At 54.5% G+C, this 27,702-nt stretch overlaps 2 protein-coding genes across 6 annotated transcripts in view; one reads left to right on the forward strand and one right to left on the reverse strand.

Annotated features, from left to right (window-relative positions):
- The first annotated feature begins 1,550 nt into the window (after positions 1-1,550).
- On the forward strand, positions 1,551-7,313 carry TIMM22 (translocase of inner mitochondrial membrane 22). Its single transcript, XM_043478796.1, has 4 exons — positions 1,551-2,017; positions 3,859-4,055; positions 4,680-4,752; positions 6,129-7,313. Exons 1-4 carry the CDS (start codon positions 1,780-1,782, stop codon positions 6,203-6,205), a joined length of 585 nt encoding a protein of 194 aa, XP_043334731.1. The 5' UTR covers positions 1,551-1,779; the 3' UTR covers positions 6,206-7,313.
- A 2,692-nt stretch (positions 7,314-10,005) lies between these two features.
- Positions 10,006-27,702, reverse strand: part of ABR (ABR activator of RhoGEF and GTPase) — a 189,155-nt gene continuing 171,458 nt past the window's right edge. For all 5 annotated transcript variants that reach the window (XM_043478756.1, XM_043478761.1, XM_043478768.1 and 2 more), the window contains 7 exons: positions 17,957-18,016; positions 17,559-17,668; positions 16,723-16,862; positions 15,474-15,608; positions 14,337-14,442; positions 11,902-12,049; positions 10,006-11,324 (listed from right to left, as the gene is read on the reverse strand). In XM_043478756.1, coding sequence (XP_043334691.1) covers positions 11,235-11,324; positions 11,902-12,049; positions 14,337-14,442; positions 15,474-15,608; positions 16,723-16,862; positions 17,559-17,668; positions 17,957-18,016 — 789 coding nt within the window. In that variant the 3' untranslated portion in view covers positions 10,006-11,234. The remainder of the gene's footprint in view (positions 11,325-11,901; positions 12,050-14,336; positions 14,443-15,473; positions 15,609-16,722; positions 16,863-17,558; positions 17,669-17,956; positions 18,017-27,702) is intronic.

The raw sequence follows: 27,702 nt of genomic DNA on the forward strand, positions 1-27,702 counted from the left end.
TGTCTGGTTCCCAGGCTGATGAGAAGGCTCATGTCGGAGCTAGAGATGAAAATTTGGGAGTCACTGCTGCAGTACAGGGGCTTACCAGATGGCTCTAGTGGTAAAGAACCTGCCGGACAATGCAGAAGAGACACGGGTTCAATCCCTGGGTTGGGAAGATTCCCTGAAGGAGGGCATGGCAACCCACTCCAGTATTCTTGCCTGGAGAATCCCATGAGCAGAGGGACCTAGTGGGCTACGGTACAGGGGGTCGCAAAGAGTCAGACATGACTAAAGCGACTTAGCACACGCACATGCATGCATCTTGCAGTATAGGCGGTAGTAGAAGTCACGAGCGTGGATGAGCTGCTCAGGCAGAGTGAGGATAAAGGATGAAGGCCCGAGGGGCCCAACAGGAAAGGGTCAGGCAGAGAGGTGTCGGCACAGATGACTGACACACTGCAGAGACTTTGGCAAAACTAGGAGAGAGGAGCTCCACAGAAATGGAAGAAACTTCAAAGCAATGATGCATCAACAGCAGTAAATGCAGCTGAGCCTTCGAGTGAAATGAGATCTGGACTCAACTGGGAAGTTAGGATGAGTGGGTTCACGGTCTGGTGGGAGCTGAAGCAGGGTGAACTGTAGGTTCTGCCTGGTGACACAGACAACTCTGGCTGCCAAAGAGGTCTCTCAGTCTCTGTTGACTGGTTACCCTCCCCATCTTCTGTTTCCATTTGTTTCTCTTAGCTTATACAACCAGATATGCTGCAAGTCTGGATCAATACAATAGTTTGGGATCCATTTTGGTACCATAGAAACTACTGTGAAAGGTTTTATGGGTTCATACACGCTGCTATCTCACAGTTAACCTCCAGGTTCTGAGTTTGCAAGCTAGTAAGCACTTAAACTGATTCAGCATAATATAAGTGGCATTCACCGCAATGCTAGTCCCACATGACAACAACTGGCTGGAGGGAGTAGCAGCCTCGGCCTCCCTCGTCCTCCATCTGGCCATAGACATCTTGTACTTAAACTCGGCTATCTTCACTAATTTTTTTTTTTGGCTGCGCGGCTCGAGGGATTTTTAATTCCCGGATCAGGGCTGGAACCAGGGCACTCGGAAGTGAAACGCGGAGTCCTAAGCAGTGGACAGCCAGGGGATTTCTTTTTTTTTTTCTTTTTTGTCTTAAACTTCACTCATTTTTTTTTGGCCCCTTCTCTCTCCCCTCAACGGCTCAATTACTGAATAAAACATTTACTCCATACATTCATATCACGTTTTCACGTTAATTTACAAAGCACCTTACCCCATCGGCATCTCATAACACACTGTAGGAATTACTAGGCTGGAAAGGCAGTGGCGAGGCGCGCGCACCCCCTGCTGGTGCCCCGGCCCGCTGTAGCCTCCCTGCCCTCCCGCCGGTCAGGAGCGCGAGAGGCGGCGGAGACGCGCGTGCCAGCGCAAGGCTTCCTGGGAAATGTCTGGGGTGTAAGTGTGTCAGAACTACAAATTCCGGTACGCCCCGCGCTGCAGCCGCGGAGAGGGTGCTGTCTGGTGGTTCGAAATCTTTTGTCAGTGTCGTTAGGAATGCCTCATAAGCCTGACTCAATATTCACAGGAGAACATGATAGCTCTTCCGCCGGTTGTGCACGAACTGACTTGGCTTCCGCGGCTTCCTCGAGCTCGCTCGGTGTGGCGAATCTGCCTTTGCGGCACGGTGGCTGGGCGCGCAAGGCCCGACGGGAAGTTTGTGGAATCTGCTGTGAGAAGAAGAACGCCAGGTTTCCTGGGCCACAGTCATGGCAGCGACCGCCCGCAATGCTGGGGGCTCCGCACCTGAGGCGGCGGCTTCCGCCGAAGCTCCGCTGCAGTACAGCCTTCTTCTGCAGTACTTGGTGGGCGACAAGCGTCAGCCCCGGCTCCTGGAGCCTGGAAGCCTGGGCGGGATCCCGAGTCCAGCCAAGAGTGAGGAGCAGAAGATGATCGAGAGGGCGATGGAAAGCTGCGCCTTCAAAGCTGCGCTGGCCTGCGTGGGAGGTGAGGCGGGGCCGGGGGACCCTTGGAAGGCTGAGCGCTTGGGCGGCAGCGGGGTCCACTGCTCAGAAGACCACGCACCTAGGAGGGGAGGGGGTCCTGGGCCGCGACCTTGACCCACCCCTGCCTGGTTCAGTGAACTTGAGCAGCGCCTCCCTAGACCCCGAGGTTGGCTTTCGCCTCTGGAAATTCGATCAGAGACTCGGTCCTGGGTCGAGACCTGGGGTTTATAAAATGGTTGACTTCATTCATTCATTCATTCGTTCGCTTTAAAGTAATTACTTTTCAGAAAATTATTACTGAGCGGCTATCACGTGCCAGGCGGCGGAAAGACAGAATGAGAGACAAGAGCCTTGTTCTCATGAAGCTAATATTTTAATATACGCAGAAAGAAAAGTGTTCAGAAGGAGGACAGTGCTGCAGACCTGCAAAGGTTAGGCCTTAAGTGACTTCAGGCTAGAAAAACAAGCCAGTGAGCCCAATGTGACTGGACAGCTGGAACGAGGGGGGAAGAAGTCTGGGCTTGGAATGTTTTTGTTTTTTTTAATCGTTTGAGGATTTGAGAATGTAGGTGTCCCTCCTGTGTGCTAAGAGGCTGACCACATTTGCAGGTGAGTTGAAGTCTCATTGAGAATGAAAGGAAATTAAGAAACGAATATAGTGAGAGTGGAAACGTGAAATTGAGCAGAAAGAAGAAAGATCTTTCTGGTTGGGAGAAGACCACAAGAGGTGAGACTGGAGCCTGTGTCTTGAAGGATTAAGAGAATGAGGGTAGATAAAGAGAAAGGGCATTTCAGGTTGGGGTGGAGTGGTGCAGGTTGAGCTTTTTGCATGTAGGCATTAGGGCAGCCATTGATGGGTTTTTAGAGTTACCAAGAGCTTGATGACTCATGGTGGAGTGTGGCAAAGGGAAGGAAAGTCAGTAGACAGAGAGACCATATAGGGAATTTGCTAGACTGAAGCTCAGTGAGACATGGACTGGGTCTTTGTTCATCATTGTGCCTGACCCTAGATCTCTTACATGTCTGTTGAAATAATGCTTTGTAGTCTTTGTAGTGCTCCAGGGTGAAAGTGATGAGGGCCCTAGGCTAGGATGATAATTGTGGACCTAGCCTCACAGGAGGAAGCAAAGAAACAGCCATAAGTGCACCTGAAGTTTGGCGCAGGAATGACTGGAGAACAGGAACCGTAAGCAGGGAGGTCTGGAGGGGAGGTGCCCATGATTTCGTTGAACCTTGAGGTGACGAAAGGACATCCATGTGGAAATGTCCAGCAGGCTCAGGAAGGTCAGCTGTGGACCACAGCGTGGCATTTGCCATTTGGGAACTTTGTGACCTTAGGGAAGTTAGTTTACCTCTCTGAGCTTCAGTTTCTTCGACTACAGAAAGGAAAGGAAAGGAAAATAGTATCTACCTCACAGGATTACTGCAAGGAATAAGTAAGGCTGGGACAATAAAGCGTAATTGGTATATGGTATTTACCAAATGACTTTTATGAATGTCACCATTGTCAAGGGAGTGATTTGCAAAGTTGATACCTGAACTTGAGGGTGACTGGTTTATGTGTGAGTGTAGAGAGAGAAAGAGGGTTAAAGATGGAATCTTGAAGAATGCTAGAAAATGAAAGGAGGAAGAAATACAAAAAGAGTCAGAGAAGAAGCTGCCTACTAGATCGATCTTGGATTTTGTAATGTGGAAACCAGGCCAGTGGAGAGTTTCTGAGGCAAGAAGGGGATGGGGTATCCTCTTCACTGGTGGCCATCCAAAAGGTGCAATTTGAGTATGACCCTATTACAGTAATCTGAAAAATGTGCCAACGAAATCTTCATCTCTGTTCATTTTTAGGATTTGTCTTGGGAGGTGCATTTGGGGTGTTCACTGCTGGCATTGATACCAACGTGGGCTTTGACCCTAAGGATCCTTACCGTACACCGACGGCCAGAGAAGTTCTTAAAGACATGGGCCAGAGAGGAATGTCCTATGCCAAAAATTTTGCCATTGTGGGCGCCATGTTTTCTTGCACTGAATGTTTAGTAGAATCTGTAAGTGTCCCTGCCTTCTGAGAAAGCCTTGCCTGTTTCCATGCTGTGAGTTCTCAAGAGAAATACTCAATGCTACTAGAAAGCAGGTCAGAAGTGTCCAGTACTTGCTAGATTCAGTTTCCATTAAATAGTCCCAATGTAAACTTCTTGTGAATTTATGGTTTGGGCTTGCCTTATTTATTTATTTATTTTTTTAACAGGCCAGAAGTTGGTTAATTATTTTTTTATTATTGCTTTTGGCTGCACCTCGCGGCTTGTAGGATCTTAGTTCCCCAACCAGGGGTGGAACCCGGGCCCCTTGCAGTGGAAGCAAGCATGGAGTCCTAATGATTGGATCACCAGAGAATTCCTGGTTATTAATTTTAAACAAGAGACTTGTTGGGGAACCTGAGAAGAGGTTCTGATTACTTCTCAAATGTGACCCTTGGCTCAGTTCTTTGGTACCATGTGCAGGAAGCATTTGTGAACACATTCAAATTTTAGGAATTATACTTTTGAAAGAAAACAAGATAGGTTTCCTTTGGGGAGGGGCTAAATTAGCCAGCTAGAAACCCTGTCTTTTTTTCCTTAGTTTTCTTGTTTGGCTTCTTTCTTTGGCTCTGAACTGCTCTTCTCCACCCACAGTACCGGGGAAAATCAGATTGGAAGAACAGTGTCATTAGTGGCTGCATCACTGGAGGAGCCATTGGTTTCAGAGGTTAGTAAACAATTCTCACATGCTTTTCTTTGTGGCCTTGGACAACATGCTGAAGTTGACATTTCCAAACACATGAGTGTTCCAAGGACAGCTCAAGGCATATGTGGAACTTGATATTCTCCTCTCCTGACAAGTAAATCACATTTTCTGTGTTAACTCAATTTTGGAAACTTCTAGTATCTAGATCAGGGTTTCTGATCCTTGGCATTGTTGACGTTTTGGACCAGAGGAGTGTTTGCTGGGCGGAGGGGAGTGCTGTTCCTGGCCTCTCCCCACTCGTGCCAGTAGCACCCCTAGTGGTGACAAGTAGAAGTGTTTCCAGTGTCCCCTGGGGGACAAATAGCCCCAGGTCAAACCCACGGAGAACTATCTCTATCTTAGAATAAAGAACGGTCCCCATATTGAACAAATGGGAAGAACTTCATAATAATAAGTAATCTCTGGACTGTGTTGCTATGCAGGATAGTACAGAAGCATAGCTGGACCCCATTCAGCCGTGGGCAGCCCATTTGCCCAAACAGCAAGCTCTGCTTAACTTTCAGCTCCATGCATTTCAAACAGACATCTTTCTTCATACTGTACAGTCATTCTAATTCTATGTATAAGTTCTCACAGTAATGTTTTTGCAGTTTAGGGTTCTTAGATTTCCACTCCTGAAAGCCAAATATAGGTATCCTAGAAATGTTGGATTATCCACTGTAAGCAACCAAGAAGAAAACTGGTTCCCTGCCACTTCTCCCTGTTGGTGTATCTATCAAGAGTGTGGGGTGGGGCGTCAGTGACTTAACTTCCCTAACAGTGTCTATTACTGGGCCACTGTCCATCTGCTGCGCCCAGACTTACCCAAAGCAAAAAGGCTATTTTCTCATTTTCTGAGAGACAGGATGATTTGCTGTCATTAAAACCTGACTCTCCTCCTCACACAGCCATTTGTGATTTATGGAGTAACTTCTCCTTTGGTCTTCCCATCTCTCAGCTTTGTCAGGGCCTTCGAGAGGCTCAGCTCCCTCTGGGATTGCTTTGATCACCTTCCCAGGAATTTATTCCATAAACAAATCAGAGTAACAGGCCATATGCTTTCACTTGATTCCAAGGGCTGGTTCTGTTAACCAGTTTCCTGCCTGTGAGGAGCTGTTTTCATGAGACTAGAAATAGCAGTTCTTCGGAATGAGAAAAGTTAAACGAACTTAGATAAAAGCACACTGGATCAGCTCGTGTGCACAGCCTCACTGAAGTCTTCCAGCTCTCTGCTACGTTGAATGATTGAGAACATGTTCGCCAGCTTCTTTACATCTCTAAGTACCCGAACTTTTCCTGAGTGCGGCTTGACTCAGCGTCTTTCACCACAGGTAATGTCATTTGTGTTTGTTTTACAGCTGGCTTGAAGGCTGGGGTCATCGGCTGTGGAGGTTTTGCTGCTTTCTCTGCTGCGATTGACTATTACCTACGGTGAGAACACTGGTGTCCAGCAAGGACAATGGCAGCCCAGGATCAAGGCTGCTCTGTGTAGGGCGGTTTCTGCACCACTCCAGGGCACTTGCTTCAGAGACTGAAGACATTTGTTTTTTCTCACATAGTTGGTGTCGTGAGGGAGCTGCCTGGCTGCAATCGGCCACCTCTGAGCAGCCACGCTCTCTGCACCTGGACTCGAGCCAGGCTGTGCGGGGTGGAGTGCCATGCCAGACTCTCTGTTTTGGGCAGTCAAGGAGTCAGTGTGTTGACCTGTAGGAACAGAGTTCCACAAAGGTTCTCTCCACAGCCTCTGGTGCTGTGGGGATGGAGGGGACTTTACACACACCTGGAAGCTTCTACCTTGTACGTCAACGCGGTCATCCATCTCATACCTCAGGGCAGGGCAGAGTGGAATCATGCCGTCCGACCAGTTCTGTCATTTTGTTTAGTGTTCTGCTATCCTTGTTTTTTATATATATATATATATATATATATATATGTATGTATGTATGTATATATGTATTTATATTACAGTTTAAAAGTTTGGCTTATTTTTATTTTCAAATTCCACAATTCCCCAAAATAGTACCAGGTGGCCCAAAGATTGAACATCCAAAGGGAAAGCATGAGCCAGCTCCTGAGAAGTCTGGGAATGCTCAACTCCCAGGGTCTGCAGAGCAGCGTTATCCTCACTGAGATTGCTGCAGCGGCCCAGAAACCTGGCCTAACCGTGTCCTAGGATGCAGTGACATTCCATGCATAACCCTGCTGGCCTCTTCTGAGAAACCGTCAGGCTGGCTGGTGGGAATGCCTGCTGTCTGAACCACACATGGGTGTTCTGCTGTGACCATCGGCCCAGGCCCGCCTCAAGGACACAGAGTGTGAGGGTTGTGTTGCTGTGGTCCTCCTGATGACCAGGTCCCAGCAGCCACTGGTTACAACCAGACCGTGTTCAGGAGCTGCTCACCACCACCCTGTTCCTCTGATGTCAGGGGTTTGTTCCTTACTTAAACATTAGTGTTTTTGACTTGACCTGGTAGCCTTTCTCTGACAGCAGCAGCTCAGCCTAATTGTGTGCTATACACATAAAAAAACCCTTTTACAATCGGGATCTGCTGCAGATGCTGTGTTACTCTGGTGCCTTGGTGGTGGGATGAAGATGAACTTAGGACAAGCAGGTAGCATGGTGGGGGCCTGTAATTCCAGCCACCGGTAGTGTCTCCTTTATTCCACTAGAGAGTCATTCCTTTGCCTTTTTTGGCTGTCTCCCCCACTGTGGACCGTCTTCTAAAGCTTGCTCACCCTTAACCAGAATTCAGACTCAGCTAAACCATTCAGACATCGTGTGTGTGTGTACATGAGTGATGATGTCAAATCCAGCTGGTGTGTGTGTGTGTATACATGAGTGACGATGTCAAGCCCAGTTGGTAACACCTTCCTCTGGCCTTGTCTGCTGTTGCCTTTGGAATGACCATGGGCTAGTGCACAAGGCTCATGCCCATCTCGGGGGGAGTTCTATAGAATGCCTGTCCCAGTCTCAGTCAAGAGGCGTCACTGCTGGTAGGCTGCCTGGAGAATCCTCACAGGTCTGAGAACAGATGTTGGAGTGGGTCCTCCACTGTCCCTCAACAAGTCACCTGTAAGCAGTTAGAGCAAGCGCAGACACTCTTACCTGCCACCTGTCAACAGTGCCAGAAGCCTGGCATCTACCATCCAGTCTAGTGCATGGGGTCAAACGACCGAGTACAAGCACTGCTCCCCTCATGACTGCCTTGGGAATGACGAGTCCTGGGCTGTCAGTAGCCATCAGTTCAATAAGCCAAGCATTGTCCACACTGACTATTCAGTCAGGAGAGGAGATGAATAGTTTCCTGTTTTAGATGGCTAAGGAGGCAGTATGAGCTCATAAACCAAACACCAATTTTCAGAGACATCTGTTCCCGATCTCCAGAATAAACACAGTGTCCAATGGCCGGGGCTGGTGGGAGCCGACATTAACCCCGCTAGCTCTCCTGAGGGAGGCTGGGCCCTCTAGGGGATCCAGCATCTTCAACACAGAGATTAGGCCAGCAGGCTGCCCCAAAGACCTGCAACTTCCAAGGAAATTGTAGAGAGATGTTTGCATAAAATAAACCTCCACTTGAATAGATAACTTCCTGCCATCTCTGAGGCATATCCATGGCCAGGTCTCTGGTGGGGCACTTGTATTTCATGAAAAGAACTGGCTGGTGACAGCTGTGGGCATTTGTGAAAGAACAAGGAGAGAGCGTGGGCTCACCTCCCAAACTGCCATGGTCCCCACAGGCCGAAGGGGTGCACAAGGGGGAGTTCACTAGTAAGAAGATTCTTGGAAACTCACATCTGGATGCAGCTGGAAGAGTTAAATATCTAGATTGGTGGTCTTCCCTGGACTCCTGAGAACACAAATGTCCACACCACAGGGCTGAGTTGTGCAAATGTCAGGGCTTTGCAGGTTTTTTTATTAACATTTTCCTCTCACGTGGCTTACATCAATTTATAATAATCTACATAAGTTGAAACAGAACATAGACCAAAGAAAAATATATCCTTACCAACTTATGAAAGTCAAATATTAATGAAGGGTCCCATCATACCTGTAACAGCACAACACCGGCAGCCCGCGGCCATTGCCAGCAAGGACAGGTGTGTGGATTCCTGTAGCCTGTCTGTGGGCTCCTGTTGGCACAGCCTGCCCTGCTGGGCACAGTGGCTGGGGTTCTGCACAGTCCCTGTCTCTCAGGAGAACCCACAGGCTGTTCCCTCAGCGCAGCTTAGTCCAGGTCTGGTACCCACCCCTCCCGATTCTGGGGGTTGAGTTGATAAATATTCTGAGCCTTTTCCATTTCTCAGCCCTTCCAGCATTCCTCCCATTCTCATTACCTAAGAGGTTGGGGGCTGCAGTAGCTACCTGATGCTGAGAGGCACACGTCCCTAGTTTGGGGAAGGCGGGAGGCACCCATTAGGGGCTGTAAATAGCTCTAGGTGGGGCTCCAATTCATTCCAGTTAGCGGCCGTGGAAGCAAGAACCTTCCAGGCCACCTGCCGGCCCCCAAGTGTCAAGCAGGTTCCAGGGATGGTCAGATGGGGGATGTTCAGACTCCAGCATTCTTTCTCCACCTGTGGCCCAAGCCCCTTATCTTAGGGAGTGGGGCTCCTCAGCTGCTTAGCAGGCAGCCAGGGCGTCAGTTCCTCTCTCCTCTGGGGCATCTATCCTCCGATGTGCACAGAATGTGTACCGTTCTGCTCACGCCCAGGCCACAGGTATAAACCAGACAAGAAGGGGCCCTTCCTCTCACTGAGCTGGTGCTAAGTCCTCAGGGGCCCCAGATCCTTCTTTAAAACTGCCCTGAGCTCAAGCTAGGGGGAGCTCTTCTCTCCAATCCCCAGGGCTTGGAATCTAGTCTCTTGACACAGAGGAGAGCCGGGAAGCCGTGTACTGTAGCTCCAGCCCCTGCCGCCAGGAGTGCCTGAACTGCTGGAGGCCAGCAGTGCTGCTCAGGAGAGAAGAAATTGCACTTTGGGGGCACTTCTCACTCCTTCCCAGTACTGAGCAGCGGCCCTCAACGCAGGGATCAGACCCTGCGGATGAGTCAAGCATCACCACCAGGGTCCCCTGCAAAACCCAGTCCCGAGAGAGGCAGGTACCTGGCACAACCCCAACTCCTGGAGTTCCCCCGAGTTCACCCACAAGGCTGCGTTCAGAAGCTGGGGGTGGGAGGCAGCACCGTGACGGCTGGCTACTGCTGGACCACGCCTGACTTCCCCAGGCCTTGGGGCGCACGTGGCCGTGGGGGCTGCCCCGTGGCAGTGCTTGGCTGTGGAGAAAGTGTGTAACGTCTAAGGCAAAGGTACCACGAGGTACGGGAGGCACCAGGAAGGACTAGCCCTCTCGGACGGAGCCTGCCTGTTTTGAGACACCTGCTTCAGCCCTCGTGGTTGCCCTCCCAGAAGCCTGGCTCCACCAGCAAAGCCACCACAACTCCTTGCTCCTAGCCCAGGATGCCCAGCGCTCCCTGGCGCTCCTCTCAACAGCCCACTTGCTCTGTCTCCTTGGCAACCTGACCCTCCCACCTCCCCCGATTCTTTCCTGACCCTCTGGCTGCCTTGATAGCAGGTCTCTGGTGAGTCTCTACACTCAAAAGAAAATAGAACAGCAGGAGAAAAGAAACTGAAAAGCAGTAGAAGAAACAGTCAAAGGTGCCTCACTGGGACTGAAGACGAACAGATAAACCCCAGAAATGGAGGTTCTCAGGTGGAAAATCCCAGCAATCTGCTCTCCAGCCTGTGCAGAGCCGAGGATCAGTGCGAGTCTGTCTCCTTGTCCACATTTGCACAGGCAGCAAGGCGGACAGGCGTGCCTCCACAGGTGAGGGGGGCAAGGAGAGGGTGGGGGGCGGCAGCATCAGACCGGCCAGTCCCCGCCACCGCTGCCCAGGGCCTCCTCAGAACTTTCGAGGTGATGGATCAAAAACCAAAGCTGCAAATGCATGCAGGCAGGCTGGGGGAGGCAGGGAGGACAGGGTGGAGGAAGACCGAGGGGAGGCCGCCGGGAGACTGCGATCTGGGAGCAGGGCCAAGAGAGGCGAAGCTGGCAGCAGTTACAGAGCGCAGAATAAAAGCCCTTGGACCGGACTCAGGAGGAAAGAAAGTGTTGGAGGAAATGAAAGAACAAAGCAGGCTGCCTGTGTGCCCACACCAGGTCGGTCACTACCTTTTCTGCATGACAAATAGACGTAAAACAATTCCCGAACAGCACGGAGCATTAGACACGACTAGAGGAACGCAGGGCAGAGCCGGGGTGCGTGGCGGGGCCGGGGCCGGGTCGGCTGGCTTTGTACAAGGTGGCACAAAAGATACACGTCTTCCAGTTCTTGGAAATCTCTGTCCCTTGGAGTGTGGAGCGCTGGGTTTGGGAGTTCTCTATTGCAGTCCTTCAAGTCTGGGTTGGGTCCCCGGCTGGAGAGGCTGGCTCGGGGCCGCCCCCCGCCGACAGCCGCTCCCACCTCGAGCTACACATCGGTGGAGAAGTACAGTGTGTTCCGCTTCAGTTCTGCGAAGGAGATGGGAGGGTGCTGCAGGTAGTAGAGGAGGACCTGGACCTGTGGGGAGACAGGGGAGACTGAGGCTGGGGTCCTCACCCCGGAGGGCCTCCTCCGACCCGCTGACACGCTCTCTGGACTGGGCTCCTGTGGCTCCCCGCTTCCCCTCCGGCTGGCTCCAGCCACTCCCCCATCCCTGGAAGCCCAGGTGTGGCTGCCCGTTTGTAGCAGCAGGGGGTGCTGCAGGGCAGAGGGTGGGGCGCCCGGGGCCACTTCCCCAACTTCAGTCCTGCTCCAGACCAGACCCTGCCCTGGGTCTCACCGGGCTCCCAGGGAAGCTTCCTGACCAGCCGCGCATGAGGGCAAGGCCCCAGATTTTCCTGACACCCCTGGGTTTGCTTCCCGAGGCCTAGGCAACTCCCAAGACTGCAACCAGTACCTGGGACACCCATCCTCTGGGCTCTTGGTCCAGATGCCTACTTTTCAGCAGGACTGTCCGGAGCCCTGACTCCTTGGTGGCATCCCACAGACCCGTCAGCCCCGCTGCTCAGGATGGGAGGCGGGTGGGAGTCCACCCCTCAGAGAGGGGCTCGTCCGACCCCAGCACCTGCCGCAGGCCCGGGCAGCGTGGGGGTACCTGCGCCATGACGTCGTGGGACCAGATGTCGGCGGCCGACGTGAGGTGTGCTTTGCTCTCCACTTCCGAGGGTCTCAGTAATGTGGGGCCAAACACGGTAGCCAGGTTGTGAAGGGACATTTTGTTGATGGGCTCCTTCTCAGCAACCCTGAAAGGGATGGGAGGGGCAGAAACACAAGTCACGTCTGGCCGCCACGTGGAGCTCCAGACCCTTGGCTAATACCGCTCCTGGGAGGATTCCCCAAAGGGGTCACTAGCCTGCCCTCTCCTGAGGGTAGAGACCGCTCTGTGAGGAGGGGACTCAGCCAAGGGCCCAAGTCCCCAGCTATGTTCCAGAACATTCCACTGACAGATTCCCAGCTCCTGGGCCACCCCCTGAACTGATGGTAAACTGTGAGAGCGAGAAGGACCCACTCCAACTCTCCCTTGCCTCAGAAAGACTATTACAGGTCCAAGAACTTTCCCTGAAATAACTCATGCTTGTCACAAGCAAGCCTTTGGGTAGGTAACCGTTTCATCCCCACTGTAGAGATGAAGAAACCGGAGTACCGAGAGGCCAAATGGCCTGCCCAAGGTGACCCAGCAGGTGGCAGAGCCGGGATCCGAACCCAGCAGGTCTGCCTCCAGAGCCCAGGCTCTTCCCCACCCTGTGCGTTGTCCACAATCAGCCCAGCCGTGGAGAGGGGCCCAGAGGAGGAGACCCAGTGGGCGGGGGCCCAAGGCCAGAGGCTCTGCCTGCTGTGCGGCGGCAGGAACATCCCTCGTCCCAGATGGAGCCCAGGGCTGTCCTCCCAAGCTTTTCCAGGAGGGTCTGCCTCTTGGGATCCCAGAGCTGCCTCCTTCTGGATCTTCCTCTGCTTCTCTTGCATGATCAGCCAGATGCTCTGTAGCTTATTTCCCCTGAGTGACAGCAGGCACTGCCATCTGGGGCTGGTGTCCAGCAGGTTCGGTACCACCCAACACATCAGAGAGACCCTGTGCCTCCCCCCAGTCCCAGGCAATGTTTTGGGGCTGAGACCCAGCCGCCCCAAGCAGCGCCTCTCACCCCAACTCCCACTGCACCGTCACCCCACCCTCCAGGCAGGAGCCGTGGATGTGCCTGCTGAGTGCCTTGGAAATGAGCAAACACTGCCATGCCAGGAGCTCTGCAGCTGGCCCTGCCCCTCACCACACACACACACACACACACACACACAGCTGGCCCTGCCCCTCACCACACACACACACACACACACACAGCTGGCCCTGCCCCTCACCACACACACACACACACACACACAGCTGGCCCTGCCCCTCCACACACACACACACACAGCTGGCCCTGCCCCTCACCACACACACACACACGCATGCGTGCGCCAGGCGCCCAGATGTGGGAACAGACTGTGCCCGGTTCCCAGGGTGGAAAACCTAATGAATTTTCCTCCCCACTCCTCCTCTGTGTGTCCTCCCCACAGTGCTCGCCAAACTATTTGGGGATTGGTTGGGACCTTGGTCCTGGCCAAACCAGAGGGAAAATGTCTCATAATGGGAAAAACAGGACAGCGGCCCAGGCATTCCCAGGTCTCTGCTGGCCCTCCAGAGCCTGGCCTGGCCTGGCCGAGCTGCCACTGGGGGCCTGAGGACTCAGAGCCCCTCATCGGGGGTGCCCTGGTCCTGGATGGCAAGTGGATTTAAGGGACGCCTGGGGACGTCTCCTCCCCACTCACACCTGGGACCAGTCCTGGGCTCCAAAGTGAGTGACGAGGTCACAGTCAGGGCTAGCTTCCGTTCCTAACTTAGGTGCAGGTGTTAACTTTAGCAGCTCTTGGTTTGACCAGACTATGGAAGGAGGAGAGCAGAAGGTGGGATGAACCATAGTTTAGGATCTGGGTGATGTGGACTCTAAGGGCAGAGCTACTGGTAAACCCAAGCAAGTCCCCATCGAGCTGGGGACTCAGATTCCCTACCTGTTTGATGAGGTGTGGGTCAAGACCAGTGGGCTTCAGATTTTTTGGACTGTGACCGGTAATAACACACACGTTTTACACAATCATCCAGCACATGCAACAAGAGTAATTGAACAATATGCATGCTTCCCATTTGCAGTACACCCTGGGGCTCGCTCTCCTACTCCATTTAAAAAATGCTAAGTGGCTGAGTGGCCCACTGACTGGAAACTCTACCTACAGTCCTTGGCTCTAGCCCTGCCTCTCTAAGCGTTCTATGGCCAACATTTGAGGTGGCCTCTGGGATCCAAATATTTCTCGAAACAGAAGAATGTGAATGCCAAGAATCTGAAGGGCAAACTCTCACCTGGCTGCGGGGGTCCAGCAGAGACCAGCACCCATGAGGAGGCGCCCAGGACGTGGGTTCCCAGGGCATGTGTCCTGCCCAGCTGGAGCCCACCCCCTCCCCCCTCCCCCGGCGGACGGGGCAGGACCCCTGCCCATTACCTTTTCAAGTGTTCCAGCAGGAAGAGGAAGGTGATGAGGTTGGGGTCGGGCAGGGAGCGGAGCAGATGCATCATGCAGTTCTCCTTGGCAGCAGGGTCTGACAGGGCTGTAGGGACACAAGGGGCTGGGGTGGGGCTGGGCTCTGGGCGGGGAGGCCTTGGCCAGCACCCTGGGGTCAGGAGGCTGCGGGACCCTGGGGGGGGGAAGCCTGGGCTGCAAGGGGTCAGGGGGCAGACCCGGCAGGGATGGGGCTGGTATTTCCCAAGGGTGAGCTATTAACAGGTTTCTGCAGGAGGCCCCACCCATGACCTGGAACCCAGCCAGGAGGTGGGCAGGTGGGGAGCAGACACCCTTCTTCCCTGCACAGTGTAGGCCTTTGGGGATGGAGCCACTCCATCCCTGGTCTGTAAGGATACAAGGATGCCACTGGCGTGAATGTTCTTTTTTTTTTTTGGCTGCGCCACTTGGCTAGCGGGATCTTGGTTCTCCAACCAGGGATGGAAACCAGGCCCTGGGCAGTGAGGGGCACGGAATCCTAACCACTGACCACCAGGGAATTAATTCCCTAACTGTTCTCTTTTTTAAGCACTTCTGATGCTGGAGCCTGGCAGCGGCCCGCGTTCCACGGGCTCCTCATTCCACTGACTGGCCCAGGAGAAGGCGAGGCAGGAGGGATGCGCCCAGGCCTGGATCTGGCCCAGGTTGGGGGAAGGCCGCAGTCCTGCCAGGCGGGGCCCTCAGCTTCCTCCCAACCCTGGGCATTGGTCAGAGAAGAGCACGCACTCCTTCTGGAAGGCTCAGTACAAGCCGCGTCAAGTGCACTCCAGGCTCACTTCTCCTTGGTCCTGGACCCCGCACCCTCAGGGCAGATTTCCCTTGTCCTGGGGTTTCTAAACAAGGTCGTCAGTGTCCAAGGAGGAAGCACAGAGGGCAGCCCCGAGGGACAAGAGGAGAGATGGGCAGGGGAAGAGTGGGCCCAGCCTCTGGATCGGGCCCCAGCAGGCCATGTGGGCCCAAGGCACAGGGCAGATGGACACGCCAGGTCGGGGGTGGGTGGGTGGGCACAGACATCTCATGCTATCTGCTGGTCGGGGAGGCCTGGCTCAGCCCAGCCCTTAGACCCCCGCTGCTGCTCACCAATGCCCTCCATGAAGGCGGGGTACAGTCGGTCTGTGAGGAGGGGCTCGGGCAGCTCCCGGAAGTAGAGCTTGAGGGTACCGGCGATGGCGTTGATGTCCATGTCGCTCAGCATCAGCAGGATGTCCTTGTTATCTGTGGGGGGGCGGGAGGGCAGGGGCTGTGCTGGCTGAGCCCCCTCCCTCCCCCACGCAGCCCTCAGCGGGGCAGGGAGCCCCGATCTGTCCCCGCATCCATCCTGAGGCAGCCTGCTCTGGCCATGCACCCCCAACCCACTCTGTCCCTGGTCTGGTCTCCCCAGCAAAGGCGGGACGTAGGTAGTGCCCACAGGTGGTCTGTGACTCAGCTCCGTGGGGGAGAAGGGGAGGGAAGCACAGTTCATCATCCAGAGTCCTGGAGCCACATTCACACGTGTCACATGCCCTCCTTCCAACTGCAGTCTCCCCACTGCTAAGCCCCTCTCTGGAAGGCACTGTGCATTTTTATACCTAAAATCATGTTCTGACAAAGCCTCGGCTTCCAGGTGGCATAGAGGAGCCATGTGCCAGCCTGTCCCCAGCTCCCCGCCACCCCCAGGTTCCCTGAACACGTCTGCTTGGCAGCTGCCTGGGGACACCCACCAGGCCCCCTCTCAGCTCCCAGAGGATCAGCATTGCCCAGCCAGTTCAGGGGTCCTGCTAGCAATGTCGTTGCTGCAGCCTGAACAGCGAGATGGGGTTAAGAACCAGAAAGGTCAGGCCCTACCACCAAGGGGCTCAGTCAAAGTGAGAGGCAGCAGCGCCCCTCCCAAAGGGTAACCGGAGAAGGCAGGGGTGCGGGAGCCAGCCCGGCTCAAAGCTCTTTAGTTTCCCTGCAGCCCGGGAGGCCAGCAAGAAAGCCAGGAACACAGACTCTGGAGTCAGCAAGATCCGAGTTTAAATCAGGCTCAAAGCTTATGAACTGAGTAATCCTGGGCAAAGTACTTGGCCTCTCTGAGGCTCTGCTTCCTTATCTGTAGCAATGGAGGCAAGACTGGAGGGCAACAGATTACATGAGAAAATGCAGGGCAGGCCCGTGTCACAAGGACCCAGCAATGGTCCACCCCATGCCATGCCGGGCCGGAGCGCACAGTCCAAGGCTCCTCTGCCACCGGCCAGTCAGGGCCTTTCCATGGAGAAGCCTCCTGCTTCTGCTACGCTCTCCCATCAGCCTGAGGAGCCTGCTGGAGCGCCCCTCCCCACAGCCGCCCGGCTGGGCCTCCCAGACTCACTGGCATCGAAGACGGCCTTCAGCGCCTGGATGTCTGTGGCCACCCCTGATATCCGGTAGATGCCAACCTCCTCAATGCCCCGCTTCTCCACCTCCTCCACACACTGCCGCACGATGTAGGGCACCTTGGAGCGCTCCCGCCTGGGGTTGGGGTAGGGGATATGAGGGGAGGGAGGGGAAGGGGGCCCCCAGTGATCCCTACATGTAGCCCCTCCCTCTCTGCAAACCGTGGCCTTGCAGCATTTTGGCCTCTGGGATCAGGAGATGGGGGACAAGGACAGGGCTGAGAAAGAGGCCATGCTACCCCACCCCCCAACACACAGCCCACCCCAGGCCTGGGTGTTGAGGGACCGCAGGGGACAAAGGCCGGAAGTTTTAGGAGATCAAAGACTGAAGTAAGAGCATTCCTCAGAACAGAGGGCTCACATTTAAATGCTACGGGGGACCCAGTGGGTCACCTACAGAGCAGGGTGGGCCAGACCCTGGAGACGAGGGGAGTGGAGGGGGCTGAAGGATGCCTTTTCCTGGGGGGCAGCCACTTCTGGATTCCAGCCGGCCGCTGCCACACCAAGACATAGACATACAGCTGTCACAACTCCCCATTTATTACAGGATGCTGAGGATCTGGGATTTTCACGTGTAATCTCCCAGTGGTTAAGTGCTGGCTCATTTATTTCTAAAGCATTGTGTGAGGCAGGGAACACCCCTCTGCCAGCCACTTTTGCCCATCCGAGTGGCCGCTGTGACTACTGAAGTGGAGGGTGATTGCTGGGGTGACAGACATGAGTGGGGGCCCTGGAGGGTGGGGCTGGCAGGGACCCCAGACGCAGTACCTACTTGGTCACCACACTGATCTTCACACCGAAGACGCCGCTCTGCTTTTTGGAGGGGGTCCTCTTCAGGCTCATGTCTCGGCTGGTGAATTTCATGGAGAATTCCACTTTGATCTGCTTGGGGGCAAGGCAGGCACAACCCCCCAGGGCGTGAGTGCCCAAGGAGTGCCCCCCAAAACACAGGGGGCACCCCAGGACTGCACCCGGGGGGCTCCCTGAAGCACTCACAGGGTGGGAATGGGAAGGGTGCGAATGGGAAGGGTGCAGGCAGAGGAGGGGAGAGGGGCTGGATGAAGGGAGCAGGGGGTGGGTGGGTTGGGGGAGGGACAGCGCCCCAGGGCACCAGCCAGAGGCCGGGCTGCCCACCCACTGCGCAGACACTTCCTGTCGCTCCCGGCTCACCCCATTCATCTCAATCACATCCGTGTGCCAGTTCTTGGTTTCTACAGTCTGTGGATCCAGCTGCAGAGAAAGAAAGAAAGAGAAGGTGAGAGAAAGAGGTGACAGCAGAGACCAAACCAGAGCTCCCCCCGCTGCTCAGGCTCAGACGCTGGTCAAAGTTCAGGAAGACGGAGCTGGGGGCTGATGCTCATCTTGACATCAGTCTTTCAGGGGCTCCACGCCCCAGGTCCTTCCTGCCCCGTTAGTGAAGGATGCCCCCCACTCTGGGAAGGAGGTGGGGTACGCTCTTAAGACACATTTGTCCATCACCTCTCATTCACTCCTGACCCTGCCCTGTGAGAGGTATACTATCACCCCATTTCACAGATGCACAAACTAAGACTCACACTCTATCAGCAACTTGCTCAACTGCCTGAACTGGAGTCAGGTACACTGCGGGCGCAGCCCATGTACCTGGAGGTCGTGAACAGGAGGCGGTGCCATGCAGAAGCCAAGAAGAGCCCTGCGTCTGAATCCCAGCTCAGCCACTTCTGGCCAGGTGACCTTGGGAAGTTTCTAACCTTGCTAAACCTCATTTGTTCAGGCTGTTCATTGCCAGTAAAGACCCTGCCTTGCTGGATTGTTGTGAAGACTCATTGAGATAACAGGTAAGTGGCTGGTCTCCCAGGAAGCAAACACGCTGTAGAGGGGGCCCCCAAACTGCGCAGGAGCCCCAGGGAGGTGGAGATGGCAGGGGAGGCCCAGAGGTACCCCTCACAGGTGACCAAACAGGACTCGTTCCTTGGGCTCAGGGGCCTTCGAACTGTTTTTCCTTGAGCATCCATAAAGTGACTTGGAAAAACAATGTACACCCTGGCACATTTTTAAGTCAACATCTGAATATTTCCAAATCAAGTTTAAATAGCTGCAAAGAACATAATTTCCAGAATAATGTAAATATTTACATCTTGAAACAAAACTGTTATATCATTCTCTTAAACGTATTCAGTGGAATCCAAATTCCATGGTGATTTGATACCCACCATCAACCATTTAAAAAACACATAAACAAGTTCTTCTTTCCCTTGTAGAAACCTGTAACATTCCTTTCTTCTCCTTGATTTTGTGTTTCTAGACTATCTCACCCAAAGAATTATGCCCTCATTTGTGTGTTTTTTTTTTAAAGTCTTTTATTCTTCACCCTATTCTATTTTGCTTCAACGAAAACATCTGTGTAAATAGAAATGAAAAATTTCCTGAGACCACAAGGCTCCAAATGTTCAAAACATATTCTGGATTCACTATTACAATGATTAGCAGTATGTAATAAAAAATTTAACCAACATATTAAAAATTTTAATAAACATTCAGCAGCAAAGTACCATTTTGGTGGAACTACATCTCTTAATGAGATTGGGTAGAGCACTTTTAGTTCATGTATGTACATGAATATTATTTTTTGCTCGGGTGAAATGGGGTTTCAGCATCAATACTTTTATTTTTTTGGTTTGGTTTTTAAAGATGTAAAAGATGAAACATCTGCTCACATAAAGCAGATGGGGCTCAAAATAGTTTTTTGGGGTTTTTTTGGCCTCATTGTACAGCATGTAGGATCCTAGTTCCCGGACCAGGGATTGAGCCCACACCTCCTGCAGTGGAAGCATGGAGTCTTAATTCCTGGACCACCAGGGAAGTCCTTTTTTTCCTTTCCTTTTGTTTTTGAAAATAGTTTTATTATAGCAATGTTTGCATTTCTTTAACCTCTTTCCTCGGTATTTGCTTTAAATTGCATATCATCAATATTTATTTCAAATGGTCTCTCAGCTGACAATTCTGCCACTTTCGTGGAAACAAAAAACTGGAAACCATGTGATTTGTGAAAGGATCAGAAACCCAGCCTTCTGAGTCTTTTACTTTCTCAACTCCCACATCAACATTTTAAGGGGCCCCCCTGTTGCCAACCAGGGGCCCTGGGAGCCCTGTGCAGGGTTCTCCAGGGGGGCTCGGGCTCCTCTGCAGAGCAAGGGGTGGGGTAAGGCCATTCTCTGGTGAGTCACTTTTTGGGCAGCAGCACTTATGGGAGCTGAGGATCTGCAAGCTGATTCTCTTAGAATGCTCCTGCCCTCCTACCCCTGGACGACTCCCACCCCCAGGGCCTGTTCTAACAGGCCCCTCACTAGAGTCTGGGTCTGCCCAGCGTGGGCTGGGCCCTGGGGCTTCTAACAGGTATTGAGGTATTGGTAAGTCTTCTCCCCATCTTCTATCATCAGACACCCGCTGGGGACAGGGGGCACCTAAGCCTCCAATAGGGTCTGGGGGCCTGGATCTGAGCCCAGGCCCTGCCTCTAGCTAGCAGTCCCCTGCCTGGAGAAGGGAGGAAACGGAGAACAGGGCAGAGGGAGAGTCGTGTGGAGAGGACCGAGCATCTCCTCAAACATAAAGAGGAAGAGTGTGGGGCTCACTGGATGGCTGCTGCCCCAGCCCTCTATTCTGGAAGGTTCGGGGCCAAGTCCTCCCGGGCCCCTGAAACCTCACTCCCCTAACCTTTATGTCCCAAGGCCTGTGGCACAGGCTGCCCCCAACAGCTTCTTTATCGCCTCCAGAATGCCAGGTCTTGGACACAGAGCCTCAGGGTGTCCCCAGCCCTGTGCCCCAGCAGTGGCCACCTGGAGTAGAGAGATCTCCACTGCCCTCTGTCGGTGGAGGCGGCTGCTGCCCTTGGGACACACACTCTGGAACGACCACCCCCTTCTCATGTAGGTCTCTCTTGGCATCAGCGTAAACCTCAGGTCAATCCCATGGTCCTGGCCCCTAGGGCCCCTCCCCTGCCCTAGCTCCCCCTGGGTTGGTCCTGAAGCGGCATGTGGACGGACACAGCCCAGGCTGGGAAAGTGCAAGGACTGAAAATCAGGCCGATCTGGGTCCAAATGTCCACTCTTCTATTCAACTGTGTGAATCTGGGCAGGTCTCTTAACCTCCTGGAACCTCAGTTTCCCCACGGGGCGGGGGAGGGGGGGGGCGGGATCCACACCTGCCTCAGTGTTGCTATGGGAAACAGGAACACTGTCCAGACATGTAAGCATTTCTGGCTCCAGGACAAACCCCTTACCTACAGCATCTCAATTAATCATCATAACGTACAGCTGTAAGTCCTCCTGGCTATTTCCATTCAACAATGAGAACACTGAGGCTTAAGAAGAATCAGGAGTTTGCCCACTGCCACATGTCTAGGAAGTGAGGGCTGGGGTGCAAATTCAAGTCTCCCTTGACTCGGCTTGGCTAGACCTGCAAGATCTCATGTACAGCACCCAGCCTGGCGCCCTCGCCTCTGGCAGCAAGGCAGCTGCTGTGATCAGTGTTTATCTGGAAGAGAGACATAAGGCCTCCACCGTCTGGCACCACAGGCTGACCTGGGTGCTGGCAGGTCGTCTCCAGTGCGATTCTTTCATTCCTTCCCTCCCCCTTGCTTCTGTTCCAAATGCCAAGTAGCAACCGAACGTGTTTCTGGAAGCATCTGAGACAGGACCTTCACAAGCCTGATGCAAAGGTTCAGTCCCAGCCCTGTTTCTTCCAGAAAGCCTTCCCAGATTAACTCCAGGCCTCAGGAATGTTCTCTTCCCCTCTGCCGCTCTGCCAGACTAGCACCCTATCCCCTGCACCGTTTGCTGTTGTTGTAGCCTGTCCCAGGCCAGGTCTGGGTAAGGTAGCACCGGTCATGTTTCACCGTGAGTCCCATCACCACCCTATTCCCGACTTCCCTTTGAAGGTGTGGCCCTGGCACCCGCGGCAGGGAGGACAACGCAGCCCTGTCTCCTGGGAGGCCAGCAGAACTCCAGAAATCAAGTCTATTTCAGGATGTCATTTAAATACAGAGGAGGGAGGGTGCGGAGTAGAGACGGACATGGCACATTTTCCAGAGAAATGATGCTGTCTGAACTGCTGTGGTTATTTATAACCCCTGGGAAAAGTGGACTTTGCTATTTCCTGATTAGATTAGTGCTGGGGGCGGAGGAGCCAGCCTCCTGGATGTCAGCGGGTAGGAATACCTGATGGTTCACCATCCAGTCCCAGCAGATAGGTACCGTCCCCACACCTGAGGACCAGGTACCAGGGAGACACCAGATTACCTGTGGGAGCAGGACAGGTAGGGCTGCGAAGATCCCCCATCAAAGAGTGCCTCCTTCACCACATAGGTCACAAAAATGCCACGGGCGCAGCCCCAAGGAGCATAGGCAGGAGACAGAAGCAGGTCCTAGAACATCCTGGAGAACGTTCGTTACCAATGGGTGGCTGAACACAGCCTCTGGGAGCAGCTCAACTGTGTCCTTTTTGCCTTTGCCTTTAGACCTGGTGAGGTCTTGGCTGCATGTTCAGACCTCTCCCAAGGAGAACCTGCTGCCCTCTGGGACTGATGTCCCCGAAAGAACCGCCATCCCCCAAGGGAATCCCTCATCCGAGGCAAGGCGTCCACAGTCTCCCAGAGAACCTGGCACGTGGCTGGGAGTCCGCCTTCCCCTTTCTCAGCCTCAGCAGCCTCACATTCGACAGGAAATGGGCTTCCCAGCCTGGCAGGGGGCTCAGAGGAGGCCGCCCTGCGGGCACCCAAACCCCTCTGGGTGGTGGGTGCCACCTTCATTTCAGAAATGCCCTCAGGGGTCCCCTCTGAGAGGTCTAAGCCCTTCCTCCCACCCGTTTCTCCCCAGCCTGGGACAGGAAACCCCCAAAGTCCTCCCTCTCTCTAGCTACGGGGCTGTTCACGGCCATCTCCCAGTGCTTGGGAGGCATCAGTGAATTTGGGGGCCCCCGTCCTGCTCCCTCGAGTCAGAGTCCTTCTGACAGTGGGCACTGTCCCCCCCACCATCCCACACTCCCTCCACCACGCAGCTCGCTCAACCGTCTCCTGATGATTTCTGCTGGCGCCCCTTCCCCAGCTCCCACCCCGGGCCTCACGTGGCCGGCTTTAATCCACGAGGAGGGGGTGGCGGGCGGTGAGCCGTCAGAGCTGGCAGCTGCAATTCCAGCAGAGGGGGGTGCAGAGCAGCGGTGGTTACTTTGGCAGCTTACGTGGGGGGCTTGCAGGTGACAGGGGCCCCCACTCCCCTCCCCACAGCCCCTTGGCGCTGAGCCCCTTCCCTCAGCGTGTCACTGTCAGCTCCCCAGCACAAGCCCCACAGGTCCTGAGGAGCCCGCCTCCCTGGGCCCGACCCCCGACCTCCTGGCCCTCCCGGGCCCAGTTCCACCCTTTCTTTCATTGAGCATACTGCTCTGCCCTCGGCACCCGGGGCCTGTCCTGGGTGGTGGCGTGGACTTCACTCGAAGCCCAGAGTTGTTTTTAGGGCTCCTGAAAACTAAGCGCAGTGAACCAGCACAGCCGAAGCTGTCACCTTCCCAGGTGAACGGGACGCTGAATAGAAAGCAGAGGTGGGACTTTCCCTGGCGGTCCAGGGGTTAAGAATCCACCTGCCAATGCAGGGGACACAGGTTCGATCCCTGGTCTGGGAAGATTCCACATATGCCATAGGACAACAAAGGCCACGTGCCACAACTACTGAGCCCGCACACCTAGAGCCGTGCTCCACGGCAAGAGCAGCCGCCACCACGAGACGCTGGTGCCCCGCAATATAGAGTAGCCCCCAATCACCACACCTAAGGCCCACATGCAGCAACAAAAACCCAGTGCAGTCAAAATGAATAACTTATAAAAAACACACACACAGAAGGCAGAGGTGTGTGGCTGTGCTTTGGGGAATGGAGGCTGAGCGCTGGGCCGTGAAGACCAGGCCCTGAGCCAGGTGTCTTGTCCGAGGGGCACACGTTTCCCGGGGCTCCCGGATCACAGGCCACGGTGGCGGTCCTGGCTGGCCTTCCCCTGCCCTTCCCCAAGTGCATCCACATGTTCTGGGCTGGTCCCCGTGGGACACTGAAGCCAGCCTGTCATTGGGGCAGACCACAGGCGTGAGCGGCATGGGCGGGCTGGCAACGGGCGGAACAATGGCGCTGCCAAGAGCCTGCGCCCCCCCCATCCTCACCCCCTGGGAAGGGCACTGGAGGCTTCTGTCAACGTGGCCGTCTGAGAGACACTTGCAGAGAGGCAGGGCGGAGCAGGAGCGGGGTGTCGGGCCTACACCCTGCCATGTTAGGGGAAGACCAGGGTCAGGCTCAGTAAACTCACCCTATTTTCCCAGAGGCTGGGTCCCCCTCCCATAAGGCCAAGCAAGCTCTGTCCCACCCCCTGACCCCGACCTGCAGGGTGAGCTACAGGATGGCTTGTGGCACCGGCATGAGGCCACTTGGCCTCTGCTCGCCTCCCCTCCCCCCAGAACTGTGAAGTTCCCAGAGGCCCACATATGAAGGGGTCAGCAGCTCTGAATGAGGCTTTTATTGAAGCCAGGTTAGCCCTGTAGCATCCACGGTGACCCGCGTTCCAGGGCTCAGCCTGCCCTGCCCTGCCCTGCCATCGAGCCCTCAGGCCGGCACAGTCGCAGACGGAACTTGGAGCGGGCACATCTCTCCCTGAGCCCTGTGCCCTCCCTCTACTGCCCGCCCTGCCTGCAGACTTCACCCCAGAATCAGGCCTGCAACCAACAGCCAGGAAGCTGCCCCACCCAGCTCAGGGCCACCAGCTGGGTCCCTCTTAGGAAAAGGAACTGGTCAGGGCTAAATCAGGGCTTCCCAGGTGGCACTAGTGGTAAGGAACCCGCCTGCCAATGCAGGAAACATAAGAGTTCCATCCCTGGGTTGGGAAGATCCCCTGAAGGAGAGCATGGCAACCCACTCCAGTATTCTTGCCTGGAGAATCCCATGGACAGAGGAGCCTGGGGGGCTACAGTCCAGGGGGGTCACAAGAGTAGGGACATGACTGAAGCAACTGAGCGTGTATGCACAGGGCTAAGGCAACACAGGCAGCCCCCAGCAGCTCTGTCCTCAAAGGGAAGGGGCCACCTTAGAGGTCAGAGTCCCAAGCGAGAGGATCCCTGGGGTATATCCGGGGAGTGTCATGCTGCAGCCAGACAGGCCAAGGGCTTCTGGGACTGCTGTGGGCTCAGGGCCTCCCTCTGGACTTGGAGCAGTTTGGTAAGAATTATGAAAAGTCCTCCTCTGGAACTGACCTCATCCTCCCTGCCCCACCAGGAACACTGTCTGGGCACAGAGCCTACTGGCTGAACGAGGCACAGCAATCCCCCAGCCTGTGCCCGCTCTGAGGGGCCTCTTGGTGGATTCTCCACAGGTCCTCCCCATTTGCAGGCCCATTTCTAGGCTCAGCTTGCAAGGTGGAGCTCCACACCTCCGGAAGCTCCCCACCCAACGGCATGCAGCCTTGATCCAGACAGGGCTCTGTGACCAACCACCAGGACAACGGAGAAATAGCCGAAAACTCGAGTGAGCCCTGGGTTACACAGGGGCATGAGAGGGGAAAGCACTTCCTGCACTAAGCCACTCACGGTACCTCATCATGTCACTTTCTAAGCCTATCAGCATCTTGGGAATTATCACCTAAGTCACATCAAGAGATAAGAAAGAAGATGTCTGGAACTCAGTACATGCTCAAAACGTGCCCGCATCACTAAAACTGGGCTTAACCTCCCCAGCAGCTTCCCACTGCACTTAGATTAAAAGCCCAACTCCTCCAAGGCTGCTGCCCACTCTGTCCAAGGTCATTTCCTATGCTCCATGCAGCCTCTCTCTGCCTCCGAACACACCATGGTTGCCCCGGTTCAGGGTTTTCACCTCTGCCTGGAAGGCGCCCTTCCCAGATCTTTCAAGAATCTGTGTCATTTAAGCCTTAGTTCAAAATTATTTTTTCAAGTGAGGCCTCTCCCCTCCGCTTTGTTCTCTGATCTGTTACCCAATTTTATCTTCCTCACAGTACTTGTGCAGTATGAAATGATTTCATCTGTTGCCTGACTAATCCTATAGACAGAAACTTCCATGAGGGCAAGGCCTCTCTGCCCTGGGCTGCCTCTGCACTGCCCAGCACGTGAGGGTGCCCCATCGATACTCCGAGACCAAATGAATGAATGGGGTGTGTAGGTTGGAAAAAGCAATGTCCTTCAGCCAGGGGTCCTTCAGGACGGGGGTTGAGAAGCCCCACACTCCTGCTCACCTCTCTCCTCCTGTGGTGAGTGAATGGCTGGCCGTGGCCCAGGGTAGCCCTGCGACCTCTTCCACCCAGACTTTCCCATCGTATTGAGAGTTTAAGGCTTAGGCATAGGAATCTTGAGATGTGGCCAAAATCATCACATGAACTGGATCTAGGGGATCATCCTGTTCAGATCCTTCATTATACTGAGGCCAGAGAACCAGAGAGGTGAAGAGATTTGCCCAAGGTCACACAGCAAGTTAAGACAATAGACTCAGGATTAGAAAAACAAGGCCTTGTGACTCCTAGCGGCCCGATGCTTTTCCTTCTCTGGCCTCCTGGGTTGGAGGTGGGGGTGCTCCAAGGAGGGGGCCAGAGCACAGAGGGGACACTCAGGCATTCAAGGGGAAGAGGAGCTGTAGCTGAAGTGGGACCCTGGCTCTGGTCACCGTCCAGGAAAGAGAGGGTTTCCAGCTTCTAGCTCAGGCATGAGTTCCACGTTCTCTTAGCCAAAGCAGAATCAGGGAAACCACTGTGGGGCTCCCTGGAGAAGGAAACGGCAACTCACTCCAGTGTTCTCACCTGGAAAATCCCAAGGACAGAGGAGCCTGGCAGGCTACAGTCCATGGGGTCACAAAGAGCCGGACACGACTGAGCACTGAGGGACTATGGGGCCCTCCTGGCCTCTCTGCAGCAGAACCCCCCTAGTGGGAAGTCCACGGTCACTTCCCACTTCTCTAGGCCCAACTTGGGGGGCCAGGGACAACGGGGCCTTAGTCTAAGGCTCATGAGGAACCAGACCTAACTCTGGCTTTTTCCTGGGGATTGGGGCAGGTGGGTTCCAGACACGGGGATGTGTGTTTCCTTGGGCGCTAGGAAGATGTCAGAACACAACTCCCAGTGCGATTTGAAGGGAAAAGGAAGCCCAAACAGCACCTGCTGACTAGCTCCCGATAATCTGGGCAGACAGCAAGGCCACTCAGCAGAGGACTGGGCCTGGCCAGACTTGTGTGCCCTGACCCGCATCTGGCAACTCCCCCAAATGGACACCTGCAGAAGTTTCTGGGCTCTTCCCAAAATATCTGCTCTCCTGGGACTTTACGACCTCTGGATAGTTCTGCGCCACTGGGCTCGGGCAGCACTGGCAGGCTCAGCTCCCCCTGGGCTGAGGCCATCCAAAAGCCGGGGCATCAAGCCCGGCATGGCTGCCTGGCCAAGCCACCTGTGGACGGGAGAGATGCTGGAGAGGGCCAGTGCCCCTTCTAACCTCCCCAGGAGCCAAGAGACAGCAGCTTGCCAAGTGCACTAACAGCAGGGGCTCCTACCCTGGGATCTGTGACCTTCTCAGAAACAGCACACGATGGTAGGAGTCGCTCAGTCGTGTCCAACTCTGTGCGACCCCATGGACTATATATAGCCCACCAGGCTCCTCTGTCCATGGGATTCTCCAGGCAAGAATACTGGAGTGGACTGCCATTTCCTTCTCCAGGGGTTCTTCCTGACCCAGGGATCAAACCCCGATCTCTTGCACTGCAGGCAGATTCTTCACCATTTGAGCCACCAGGGAAGCCCGAAACAGCGCAGAGTTTGTGCATATGTCTGGCTTTGGGCCTGGGCGGGGCTCCATAACTGTCATCAGATTCTCAGAGTGGAGGACTCCTGCTCTGTGGAATCAAAACAGGCCTCT

The sequence above is a fragment of the Cervus canadensis genome, chromosome 1 (genome assembly GCF_019320065.1).
Source record: "Cervus canadensis isolate Bull #8, Minnesota chromosome 1, ASM1932006v1, whole genome shotgun sequence".
In the NCBI taxonomy this organism is placed as follows: Eukaryota; Metazoa; Chordata; class Mammalia; order Artiodactyla; family Cervidae; genus Cervus; species Cervus canadensis.

What these genes read in the sequence shown, in the direction of transcription:
- TIMM22 (XM_043478796.1), top strand. Translation starts at nt 1,780, where the DNA reads ATGGCAGCGACCGCCCGCAATGCTGGGGGCTCCGCACCTGAGGCGGCG. An exon ending in CTGAATGTTTAGTAGAATCT is followed by an intron (nt 4,056 to 4,679) that starts GTAAGTGTCCCT and finishes CTCCACCCACAG; the next exon opens with TACCGGGGAAAATCAGATTG. An exon ending in AGGAGCCATTGGTTTCAGAG is followed by an intron (nt 4,753 to 6,128) that starts GTTAGTAAACAA and finishes TTTGTTTTACAG; the next exon opens with CTGGCTTGAAGGCTGGGGTC.